This window comes from Setaria viridis, chromosome 8 (genome assembly GCF_005286985.2).
Source record: "Setaria viridis chromosome 8, Setaria_viridis_v4.0, whole genome shotgun sequence".
Taxonomy (NCBI): domain Eukaryota; kingdom Viridiplantae; phylum Streptophyta; class Magnoliopsida; order Poales; family Poaceae; genus Setaria; species Setaria viridis.
This window is the reverse complement of record NC_048270.2, coordinates 27,976,007-27,989,514: the sequence shown is the minus strand read 5'-3', so window position 1 is coordinate 27,989,514 and position 13,508 is coordinate 27,976,007. Positions and strand designations below refer to the sequence as shown.

The 13,508-nt window shown below is 41.9% G+C and overlaps 1 protein-coding gene across 1 annotated transcript; it reads right to left on the bottom strand.

Moving 5' to 3' along the window:
• Positions 1-7,504: 7,504 nt before the first annotated feature.
• On the bottom strand, positions 7,505-13,243 carry LOC117834115 (uncharacterized). The gene is made up of 3 exons (XM_034713734.2): positions 12,655-13,243; positions 9,949-10,488; positions 7,505-8,321 (listed from the first exon to the last, which is right to left on the bottom strand). The coding sequence occupies exons 1-3, from the start codon at positions 12,997-12,999 to the stop codon at positions 7,797-7,799; spliced, it is 1,410 nt and encodes a 469-aa protein (XP_034569625.1). The 5' UTR covers positions 13,000-13,243; the 3' UTR covers positions 7,505-7,796.
• Positions 13,244-13,508: the final 265 nt, after the last annotated feature.

Sequence of the window (13,508 nt, the reverse complement as noted above, 5' to 3'; positions counted from 1 at the left end):
CGATGAATTTTGTTCCAACTGAAGTACATATACTATTTGTGCATTCATTCGCAAAAAAAAAAAAAACGGTTTGTGCATTATATATGTTTGCACATCAGAAATTTCACAGAAATTTGAACGATTTTCACATGAAGCTGTTTAATTTCCATAATAATAATAAGCATACTGCAAACGGGCATGGAGGAGAATACTCAACCTGATGGAATCAAATTCTTTTGGTGGATCGATGAGGCGAGCATCATTTTGGAGGGAAAAGTTTTGTAGGGTTTGATAAATATGGACTTCTCGATATGTTAATTAACGGTTAAAAAAGATCGATCAAGAGATGCAGTGGTCATATGCAAGTCATCAACAAGTCATTTTCTAACAAAATAAGTCCACTATCTCTGCGCTAACTTTCAGTAGTGTCATGCTAGTTAGTGAAATGGAGTAATGGATAATTTATCTAAGCTGTAATTTTAATAGCGGGAGGAAACTTCTTGACACCTTCCTCAACTCCACACAAATTTTAACCAAGCTGCAAAGAAATTTCAGGTTCATGCACTGTTGCTGTCTTATCCCTCCACTATCTTATCATTCATCGATCATGTGGTTGGAAGGGTAGATTACTGTTCTTCCCATTAAGTTTGAAAAGATGAAGGTTGCTTCCTAGCCTCTATGAGCCTCATCAAAAGGGTGGTAATAGGACGGTTGAGAATTGTTTTTTTGACGAACGGTTGAGAATTAACATGACAAAGAAATTAAAGGCACACTGTACTAACCTCTTTGAGCATTTGCACATGTACCCTCATAACCGTTGGTTAGGGATTAAAAAAAGCTATTGGAAGGTGACTTTTGGCCAGATGTTTGTACCAAATTGACCGAAATTTCGATCCACAATAACCTCAAACCAAGCGCCGCCTTAAACTGATGAAGAAAGTAAAACTTTAAGACAACCATCTCACATGCCCACATTATCACTAGAGATTAACACAAATAACCAATTGAACCACTCTGTGGATAACAAATGCCTGCAAATTTTGAGTTGTGCATGGGATCTCTACACTATCACTTCCTAATTTGGAATGAAGAGGGCAAGTTTTGTCAATGACAAATGAAAAATCTTCCGCATGCAACCAACAACCCACACATACATGGACTCACATGGAGAAGAAGACGCGGAGACGGAAGCCATGCACACGAGGATATATGATATCTTAGGAGTTCGTGCCTGCTGCAACTTGGCCACTTCTCTGCAAGAACGGCAGCTCTTTTGACGGCTTCAGGCCGGTCCGTCCACTAATCAATCCGCGCCCTCTCTTGTCCTCTCGTGATGTCTGCTTTGACTGCCCAAAACAAAACGTCCGGGAGCAGACAGAGGATAGGCTTGTTGAGAAATTTCGCGCGGTGGACCCGTTCAACTCATGCATGATGTGCACGGCTCTCGCCATCTCCATTCAGCAGCGTTACCCTTTGGATCGATCTATGTTGCAGCACGAGCACATGGACAGGAAAAGGACACCAAAAGCTTCTGCCTTTTTCTTTCCCTGAACTTTGGCTCTTCTTTCGCACCTGGACAGCGAAAGAGACACCGATCCAGGTCTAATATTCTGGCCTTTTATTAGAAATTGTTCACTCGGTATGCATAAAAGGACGAATAATGTGCAGGGACTGAATTGCTTTTTACGAAAATCTTACGGGGCAGTTAATTTTCGGTTCCTGCGAGGACTGAATTGTTTCTCCAGAAAACCTTACGGGGTGGCGTTTGGTTCCCTTTGCTTATTTTTAGCACGTGTTACATCGAATGTTTAGATACTAGTTAGGGAGTATTAAACGTAGACTATTTACAAAACCTATTATATAAGTGGAGGCTAAATGACGAGATGAATCTATTAAGCCTAATTAATCCATCATTAGCAAATGTTTACTGTAGCAACACATTGTCAAATCATGGACTAATTAGGTTTAATAGATTCGTCTCACCGTTTAGCCTCCACTTATGTAATCGGTTTTGTAAATAGCTACGTTTAATACTCCTAATTAGTATCTAAATATTTGATGTGACGGGTGCTTAAAAATAAGTCAGTGAACCAAACCAGGCCTAATTTTCTGCCACTCTTGCATGTTTCAGTTCACTCTCACTGACACGTGGGGCTACTCTAGTCACTGTCAGTGAACCAGATTGGCAACTTGTTGCATCTGTAATCTGTTACAACATGTTCTTTTAGGTAGATCCGAGCGATACGTCCAACACGTCGCTGCCTAGTACACTGAAAATCCGAGCCATCGCAACATGATGCTTTTATTCCCATTCCATGGGCTGACTGGCGATTGAGCGAGAGCCACTGCGCAGAGAGCTCAAGTTTTCTGCTCGGCTGAACTTACCTCTCTGTCTGTCCTGCTCACTCCGTCACTCGCCATCGAGGATGAATTGAAGGTGACTAGACAGAGATGTTCTTTCCTTCGTTCTCTCTTCTTTTTTTTACACAAAAAGGCTAGGCCCTTCCATTCCATTATTTATGTACGTTCTGCATTCAACTGCAGCTGCTTCGATCTTTTCTCGCACCTTCCTTCCTGCATGCTTACACGGACGATCCGTCCATCGCTGTTCTGAGGCTCTGTGGTGTAGTTCATGCTTTAATTTCTAGCTCCTTTTTGTCAAATTGCAAAAGAATGAAGATAAACCACAGCCGCTCCTTTTTACAGTGAAGTTTCCAAACCAATTCCCTATCGCTGGCGTCATAATCCACCAAGACTGCAGGTGATAACATTCGGTTTCCAACCAAGGAAAATGCCCTGGTTCCTCCTTTCCATTGTGAATTACCGAAAGCCAAATGTACAGTATGGCCTAATGTTTTATTACAAAAACACAAAGTCCGATCCTGGATGGCAAAAGTGCGACGCTTTAATCTGTTGCACGTGTGAAGGGATAACAAAGGAAGTATGGCACGTGCCGATTCCTTTTTCCTCGACACATGCCCGGTGGCCGATCCAATTGAATCAAGCATAGAAGAAGGCGTTTTTAGTGTGGCAGCACGTACGGCACTTCTTTAAAGAAACGTGCTGTATATATCTTTTCTGAGGGGGGATTGGGGAAAACGTGAAAACTTTTAGTTGCTTGAGACTCGAAATTCGAGTTCCTGAACCTATCCAATAATCATCTCTCTATTCAACTCACGCTATTGACCATTAATATGAGCTTGCTTCATATTCGATTAATCCTTCCTCAAGGGGATCGAGAAGAATTGGAGAGGGTTAAGAGTGATTTTCCCTTGTAGGGAATTTAATCCCTATCAATCCTCTCCAATTATCAACAATTCCCTTCAAATCCAACAAGCACTAAGGGAAGTTTGGTTTGAGAACCGCCTCATCCTAGATGAGATAATCGATCATGATGAGTACGTTCTATGAATTTTAGTGGGATTATACTCTATCCCTCATGTTTATACTAATTATTAGTTTGTGAGGAGTAAGCTGGTGATGGATCAACCTATTTCGTTCTACGAACCAAAATAAAGTGACGAGCGAGAAATAGATCATCCCATTATTACATACTCAGACTAAACACCTAGTAAGATTACCATATAGTGAGTCTTCTTCTAATTAACATACTCCCAGTCAGGTATACTTGACGTTTAGACAGGAAAAGCTAATTGGTTTTAGCTTAATTTTGTTGTCTGAGACGTTGACTAAATGTGACTCGGGTGGCATTGATGATAACTGGAGTGTCTGACCCACCTCGCCTACAGATATGTGAACAAAAAAGTAAATCACCTATATTATAGACTACTAGCAGTCACCTCGTGCTCCCATTGATCACACTTTGGGAGATTATAGGATTCATTTAGACGTCACTTGACGCTGGTCTATGCGCGCACGTGCTCGTGGAAGTTAAAGCACCTCTGCCGTCCATCCAGAAGAATCTTATGATATGGAAAGATAGGAAGTACCTGAAAGTATCAGAGAAAAATATGAAAAAGTATCAAATAATGAAAATTTGATTTTTTAACTATCTTCCTGAGATCAACTGCTAGCAAATATTAATGAAAAAGTACTTGAAAGTACCGACAACTGCCTTATAACCATTGTAACGAAACTCATTTGTAAATACCTGGGCACTTGATCTCTTGTAGACAGCTAGGTTATCAAATTACCAGCTGCCAAAAATACTTGCCATGACAAATCTAGTGATACTATGGGCATATGACAAAAAATGCAGTTTCCTGCCAAATCAGCAAGATCTTCTTAGCACGTCATATGCTTATAAATTTGTCACGAAATAACAATTGTAGTCAAGCGAGGACGTAGAAGACAACGTTTGCAAGAGTATATTCCAAAGATGCTTAAAATGCTGCGTATGTAGGTCCAGCCGTCCAGGCATCTCATCTACCGAAACACATCCGTTCGGTTTTTTTAATGAAACAGGAGGGGGACAAGCTCCTACTTATTATATATTAAAGCAAATAAAAGGATCCTACAAAGCAAAAGTAAAATAGAAACAAAACCAGAGGAAAAACAAGAAAATTACAAGGCTTGCAGCCGGACATGCATTTGGGGAGCCATACTAGATTTGGATCTAAAGAGAAGTAGAGAAAATTCTTTCATGAATTTTTGCCTCCAAGACATCAGGATGATGATTTCCATGTAGAAAGGGACTTGAAGCTTATCCTTAATAAGCCTAAAAATCTGCAAAACTGGTCTTGTTGTCACAACACAAACTTCAATTGAGGCCCAGCATGCCTTGGCAAAGTTGCATCTGAGGAACAAATGTGGCACCATCTCTCACTTTTGGAGGATGCAGAGGTCACAAGTGTAGGATTCTAGCTGCACGTTTCTTCTTCTGAGGAGATCTCTAGTGCTTAGTCTATTTTTGATAAGCAGCCAGAAGAACACTTTATGTTTCATTTGGCACATGCATTTCCAAATCCACCTAAAGGCTGGATGGATACTTCTCTGACCAATTATTGTCTTGTAGGTTTTAGCTACAGAGAAAGAGTTGTTTCCCCAGATATAGGACCACTGGTTTTTGTCTGATGAAGCTGGTATTTGCTAAATAACCTTGTAGCTCCTCAAGCTGCTCATACGCTTGGATGGAAAGAGGCAGATGAAAATTCTGGGAGAAGTTTGTTGAGTTCACCTGTTCTTTGCATAGGAGAACAGTTCCGGGAAGGATTGTGAGGGTACTCATCTGTTCCATAGATCACTCTAGAATAGGATCGTGGAACCATCAGAGATAGAGAACCATCAAAGATAGAGATAAAAGCATTTCCCTTGTAGATGTCCAAAGGTTTGATAATATCTCTCCACCAAAAGGAGCCTTTTTTCTGTTGCCCAAGTAGATGTCCATTAGAGTAATAGTTACCCCAAACTAAACGAATCCATGGGATGTCTGCCTTAGAGAAGAATTTGTGAAGGTATTTAAGTAGGAGTGCATCATTATGTGAAGAAATATTCAGTACACCTAAACCACCCTGCTTCTGAGGAAGACAAACCATTGGCCAAGCAGCCTTGGCCAGCTTTTTGGAATTTAAATTAGATGCTCTTTATAGACAATGTTTTCGATATTTATCCAGTTGTTGTTTGATGACTCCCTTATGCAACTTAAGTGTTGAAGCAAAGAAGATGGAGGAGGATGAGAATACCGAGTTCGCCATTTTTAATTTACCTCCCTAGGTTAGAAGAGAGGATGTACATCTCAATCTTCTTTCAACTCTTTGGATGAGAGGCAGACAATCATCAATGCTTGGTTTCGTTGTCCCCAAAGGGAGACCAAGGTAAGTGAAGGGAAGATCACCTTTTTGATAGTTGAAGCTGTTTGATAGAAAATCTAACTTTTCATCCGTGATGTTTAGAGGTACCATGACTGTTTTGTTATAGTTCACTTTTAGTCCAGTTGACATGGGAAAGTTGTGAAGGAGTTCCTTAAGAACTGAGAGTTGTCTTGGGCATGCCTCCATGATTAACAAGGTATCATCAGCATATTGGATCACTGGAAAATCTGTACCGGCCCTTTTAGGGATAGGGAGGTTTAGGAGTTGCTGATCTTTAGCATTGTTAACCACTGACTGTAGCAGATCAGCAGCTAGTACAAAAAGTAGTGGAGATAATGGATCTCCCTGCCTAACCCTCCTTTTGCAGTGAAAGACCTTTTCAGGAACTTCGTTTAGGAGGATGGAAGATGTTCCTAAATTAAGAATGTCTCTGATCCATCCAATCCATTTTTTCTCTAAACCCTTTGTGCTTCAGGATTTTCAGGATTGCTTGATGTTCTATTTTATCGAAGACCTTTTCAAAATCCAGCTTAAGGATGATCAATTCCTTTTTGGAACTTTTGCATATGTGGAGATACTCAAAAGCCCAAGCTAGGTAGCCGTGAATAGTCTTAGATTTGATGAATCCATACTGGTCTACCGGGAGCTTAGTAATGAGCTTGATGGAAGAATTGAGGAGTGAATGGGTCTGAAATCTCCAACAAAAAGAGGACAATCGTTTTTGGAATGAGGGTGACAAATGAATTGTTGAGAATTCTTGATAGAGATCATAAAAATTTCGAGAAATTAAGTGCCAAGAATTCTCCATTAAAATCATCTGCATCTGGAGATTTATTATTTGGTAGCTCATAAATAATTCCGTGACACGACGCACGAATGTTCAGAAAAAAGGCCCCGACCTGTCCGGATCCACGTCAGAATGGTAGCACGTACACACACATACGTATGTGTGGCCGTCCGTGCACGGTCCAACACATACGGACAATATACGTATCCTTCCTCTCGCATGACGAAGCGAATTCGGAGTCAAAGCGGAGAAGTTTCCGGCCGGGCTTCATCTCCCAGCTCCAGCTCTGACCGACCGACCAGCTCCGGCGATTCCACGGCTGGCTGCAGATCCGCGGGCGCACGCGCCAGGCCACCGATCAGCTAACCGTGACTGACCACGGGACGACCGCCGGCCGGCCGGCGTCAATCGCCGGCGGGTCAGCTTCTCGGTCGGTCGGGTCAAGGGGGAGGAAGAGTCCTGGGCTGTTCACATGTGCATATGCCTGGCTCTGACTGACTGACTGAGTGAACGGCCCAGCGACCGTGTTTGAAACTGAAGGAATTCAGAGAACAACCCATCAGCATCGGACTGAAACTCTGAATGCTGAACCACGGGAGCGTTTCGCAAGCCGCCGAAATTCAGTCGCGAGGATTTGACCAGCGTTCGGGCAATTTCTGCGAAAATCCGTTCGGAAATTTCTATCGAAAATCAAAGTGGTACATACGCATCAGAATTTGGTCGCTTTGGTCGCACATACAAGTTTGGCCAAGCACAATTTGAGTCTAGGTAACAGATGGGAGGTGCGCGTCAGATTGTCATCTGTGTTTCATAAACAATGTAAATAATTGCCAGAAGGCCAGATTTTTGACACATCGGAACACATTGTATTCAACACATCCGTGCAAAAACTAAACTTCTGATGACTTAACACCAGTTGGTAGTCAAAGACGGATCATGGAGAAAAGCAAAGAACAGCAGCAAAGGATTCAAGGATACAACATCCTCAGTTCATCCCGTTCTTGAAAGGTACCCTTCTGATATTAAATAGTAAGCAGTTACTTACGGGTTACAGCATATAAACACAAAAGACACGAATTATTACAACCTACATTAAGACACTAATACCTTAAACCCTAAGCAGTTACTAGGCCCAAAACTACGAGAGGGTCTTTTAGCCGTTTGTCCAGCCTAACTCACTACATATAATATATATTTCACTACCATGCGCAAGCCGATTAACCAGAGGCAGAATGAGGCCATCAGTTCACCATATGCTTCTAAGATCTTCGCAGTTGGGGACAATTGCTCCTCCAGTGACCAGTCATGCCGCAATGGAAACAATTTTTCTGAGATGGCTTAGGACATTCCTTGATCCAGTGACCCTTCTCACCACATCCGAAGCAGATGCTATCTGAGCATGGAGTCATGGGACTGCGCATACTGTAAGGTGGCATGGGCGATTTTGTGGGTGTTTTTTCCACCGTGGCAATCGGCTGGCGCAGCATACTTGGTGATCCCTGATGAACTGCAGCTCGGGGTGTTGCCTCAGCTGTGGGCACAACGTCATTATTGACAATATCAAATGGCCACTCACTGTCTTCGGGTTGAGCATGACTGACCGATGCATTTGCATTGTTGTCTCCCACTCGAACTAGGTTGTTGTTCCCATGAGCTTCCTTCTCAGCAGGCTCGTCCTTCGAATCCTTATCCCCTCCTCTTGTGTTGTCATCTCCAGTTTGTAGTAGGTCATTAGCAGCAGCATGGACATGGACTGGAACCTTCTGAGTGCATGCACCTTTTCCCTGCAGAATAAATAGTAATGTGACAAAGATTCATTCATAACAGCATTACCGTACATGATGCATACAGATTGTAATTGTAGAGGTCCAACGATGGATTCTGATAACGAGCAAAGAATAATCATAGGTGATTCTTATCTCATGGCAATCATCTCATCAATCGTCACAAGTTAACAAATAATAGAATGATTGGCAGGAACACGGATTAGATAGCTTGTTTATATTTTTCATATGAACATTTAGACCGAACTGGTTGATTTAAAAAGTGATGAAAAATGCACATGAAACCTATAAAATTGCTCCACAAAGAATTAGAGACAGAATTACGGTCATAAACCATCCACATTCTATTACTGGTCAAGGATAGTAATAAATTTATTATTCGTGCTAGCCTTCAGTATGGAATTAAAAAAAGGAATTGCTAAATGACTAGTGGATGTACTTATTTAGGAAAAAAGGCACCAGGTCTTAAAATTATGCATGCGGCCCAAGGTCAAATAATGCAACAGGATCTTGTTCTCGCTTCTGAAGCTTGATCAATTGCATGTAGATTAAAATTATGGATTGTGAGCCTAACATCAAGTTACGGCTAGTTTCTAGAAAGGCTAAGAGTTGCTACAACTGTGATTTGAATGGTTACGACTAGTTTCTAGAAAGGCTAAGAGTTGCTACAACTGTGATTTGAATGGTTGCTTAACAAATCTACACTTTCTAAACAACTCAACAAGCCACGAAAGATTATTTCAACAAAAGTTATCTAACAATACATCTAAGAGCTATTTCAGAGAAAGATGTTGGATTTTTTAAATTTACGTTCTTGATGCTATATTGCTATCGTCTATGGCCTAATAAATTGGCTTATAACTGCCTAAACTTGCAGAACCAGTTAGGTTTTGTCAATAGAATCTAGTTGAATAGTATTAAAATGTAGAAGTCTTAGCATTCAGTGTTCATAAGTAGAAAATGAAGTATAATATTCTAGCATTACTACTGGAAGGAAAACATACGTTTTTTTTCTGTTTTAAAAAGAAAATGAATAGGATGTCTGGCAAACATGGAATGTGATGGGCAGCCAAGAAGTCCTACGGCTGAAATCCGAGTGGGTGGGGGAATATATATTGCTAGTAGGCAGGCTGGCTCTTAGCAGGCTTGGTATGCCGCCTGGCTCTTAGCAGGCTTGGTATGCATGTTATGCAACTGTAGGATTGCAGGAGCAACTTCACCGAAATATATACTGCTAGTAGGCAGCAGTACATGTTACTTCATAGTTCAAATTCTCACAAAAAAAGAGAACCATTTGAAGCCTTTTCTCCCTCGATTTATTTGACTACTTCTCTTGGGACTAGTGCTAAAAAAGGGAAACTGTATGATACTCCTTCTGGTCGGATAAACATGACGTTCTGACTGGAGGGTGTGCAGACCAATTAACGAAGGTCAAAGCACAAGATGGTCTGAACATCATGTTTTCTCTGGTGGGGGTAGTATTATACTATCTCAGGAGCTAGAATATCTAGTTAATAAAGGAAACTATAACAGACTACTATTAAATAATAATACCAGGACGCACTAAAATATTTAAAGTGAAACAAAAAGCAGAACACTATTTAGTATTTACCATAGGAAACATTACCTTGGGTATAGGACATACATAGTAGGCTTCTTCTTTGTTCACTCTCAATACTTTGCACTTCCCTGCTGTACACTTGCAGGTTGGCCATTCATCATTGGATCTAGCCCCTCGGGGGCTCACTTTAACCACAGCTGTAGAGCCTGCACCTTGTGCATTAACATGAACTGGAGTTGCAGTGCCAGCACCTTGGAAAGTGGAATTAAGTGGAGCCCGGGGGTTGACATTAACTGGAGTTGTAGCACCAGCACCTCTGAGATTAACATTATTAACTGGCGTTCTAGGTACAGGCACATGAACTGGAGTTGCAGTACCAGCACCTTGGAAAGTGGAATTAAGTGGAGCCTGGGGGCTGACATTAATTGGAGTAGTAGCACCAGCACCTCGGGGATTAACATTATCAACTGGTGTTCTAGGTTCAGGCACATGATTGCTTGGAATGTTGAACACACAAGGATTGCTTGGTATAGGATGGCTCCTAACAGCAGGCTGTGATTCAGGACTAAGACCAGCTTCTTCGCATAGAGCAACATACTTGCACTTCTGAAAAGTCATGTTTAACAAGTAAACACTTTGTCAACTATATAAATGACAATTAGTGTAATTATATGAACAAACATAAATATTTGTGAGTCAAAATACTTTACAAGTTATTTGAAAGACATTGCATAACTGAAGAATATAAAACTCAATTCTTAGAAGATTAAAGCAAAAGTAAATACAGTGGGATTCAAATTGGAGCATCTCTAAACAATGGAATGAACTTGCACAAACTTTCATGCATAAACATCAACACAAAGCTATTTTATCTTGGGAAATTAGGGGTCATTATTGTATTTTCTCAAAGACATGTGTAAGGGCATATTACGGAAAGTCGGAAAATGCTAGCATATGGTTATGAGTTAAAACTTGAAGCTATAAATATATGTGTTTTTGGAAAAATGACATTATGATATTTATATTTGGACACCACCAAAGCAGGTTGCAGCTAAGGTTTCGAGAGATTGATTTGTAATGAACATAACAGCAGGTTTGCAGTAAAAAGAGAACTTACAAACAACTCCTAGAGTCTAAAAATAAACAGTTGACCGTACATCACCGTTGCAACGAGATAGTACTGCTTTATCGCCTACTACATTATGTGCGCTGCATGCGCATATGGTTGGGTGGTGGATATATTACTAAAATAGTTAATGATCTAAAAAATCAGACAACAGTGCCACATGTTTTTATTGAATGTGGGCTACAGTACATGTTAAGTGATTGTTCACTGGTCAAGCATTAAGAAAACAGGGCAGCACCTGCGGCCACATTTATTCTGATAATGAGAAAACTTGCACAGGCATCATTATATTGGTTCTTACACAAGCTGAAAGCCTGGAATATCTCCAAAACATATACATGAAGATATTTTTTTATTTGTCATTTCAGGAATGCAAAGGTGACATTTTCCTTTAATGTTGTAGGATTGCAAGAAGAGACATGGATACATGTTTCTTCCAATGGCTTACAAGATACATACATTTGATCAGGTCAGTAAAATAAGATGTTCTGGAGGCAAATGATTGAGATGAGGTACCAAGCACACAAATTTAGTAGGGTCACATAGTCATCTTGTGTTTTTTCTTAATAAGTGTGCAGAAGTCGAGGAAACAGAACACAAAGAGAACTAAGCTGCTTCTATTATGTCCATTAAAAATCTCTGGCGCTGAGTCACAGGGACACAAAAATTGTGCAGCTACAGGCAAAGGCAACAAATTCACAACATTCTGAGAATAGCATTAATCAGAAGAGGGCACTGGCACAGGAGATGCATTAAAGAGATTAAGAAGTTTAGTAGTTAAAATTAGGCAAGGGTGCATAATTATGGCATCCTATATCATCAATTTGACCACTATACACTGACATGCAGTATCACCAATTTGACCACTATACAGTATACATGAATTGGTGAAAAAAATGAGATCCAGTTTTGTAATAATAGCTGAAGGCATAACGAGAACTTCGTCCATATTGAAGTGACACAGAACCTTTACTAAACTTGGTAATAATAACTTTGGTCAAAAAGGGTTGCTATAATCTGCATAAAAACAAAAATAACTACTATATCCAAGGTGTACACAGTTACACTCAACTTGCTGACCAAGGTCATCTAAATTCTCTTCCAAAGAAAACTAGTAAAATGGATCAGTGATGGATGGATAAATTCTGCAGCAAACTGAATCGCATCTAAATCTCTCTTTACATGCAACTGGGGATACCAACACCCCCAATTTCAGCCCACCTGGCAGAAAGTGACAGATTACTGCCAAATTGAGCCCAGACAAGCCGCAATTTCCCCTAGGACCACTACATTCCATCCAACTCGACAACCGAAACCCGCTGCTCACTCGGAAAAAAAAAGCAGCTTGGACATCACCAAGCCAAGCAAAACACCTGCAAGCTTGAGGAATCCAAGAAACACTCTCTGCAATCCAGCATTCTGCTGCCACAACCCCCCAGATTCTAATAATCTCAAATCCGCCTATATTATCCGAACACATTTCACCCCAATTTTCAAAAACCCAAATTTCCCCATCTAAGCAGTAAATCCTCCCCACGGACTGAATTTCCCCACCCAAAGCAGTCTCAGAAACCATCATTTCCCGCAAAAAGGAGCAAAAATCGAGGGAAAAAAAAGGATCTTTGGGATGGAGTCGGGAGGCTCACCGGCTGCGACGAGCAGACGTACGTCCACCGGCCCTGCTCGTCCCGACGCACCGCGCACTCGCCGCGCCGGCAGACGCACGGCGGGGCCCGTCGCTTGGCCTCGTAGCCCCGCTCAATGTCGTCCACGGCGCTGATGATGTCTTCCCCGTACTCCAGGTCGTCGCCCGCGCCGGCGCCGGCGTCCGCGTCCGCGGCCGCGAAGTCCAGCTGCCGCCTCACGGGGGCGCTGCGGGGCGCCGCCGCCGCCGCCGCCGGGGAAGGGAGAGTGGGAGGGGGAGTCGGTGGTGTCGGAGGCCAGCAGGAACCGACGCTCTCCGGGTAGCTATGGGCGGTGGTGCTGCTCATTGCCGCCTCGCCGTCGCCGTCGCCTTGCCGCTCTTCCCCTCGCCGCGGATGATCACATCTTCCTCTGTTTCTCTCTAGGGAAACTCCTCTCTCTCTCTAGTCTTGTCACCAACGGCCATTTTGTGTAGATCGTAGAACACGCAACCACAATTTTTGCAGGGCTCGTGAACCCTTCCAGAAAGTAGTCCTATATAAAATCTCTATACGGAACTTCAGTACCGGAAGGAAAGAAATATCACCCCAAGGATCCGCTTTTGATCTTCAGTCCGCTTAAATATCGGGTCTTGCTTTTGATCTTCAGTCCGCTTAAAGCCCAAACTTCGCCGCGAAGAAAACAACAGTAAGTAGCATGCTTTCTCATAATGGGCTTTTAAACTGTACAACATGTCAACTCAAAGCCCAATTAGGCCTGTTGACGTATGGAACTGGCCTAAGTTCAACTCTCAACCAAAATACACAAATACTTTAACTTGTAGGGAGAGACCAAGAATTTCGCATACACAATTTTA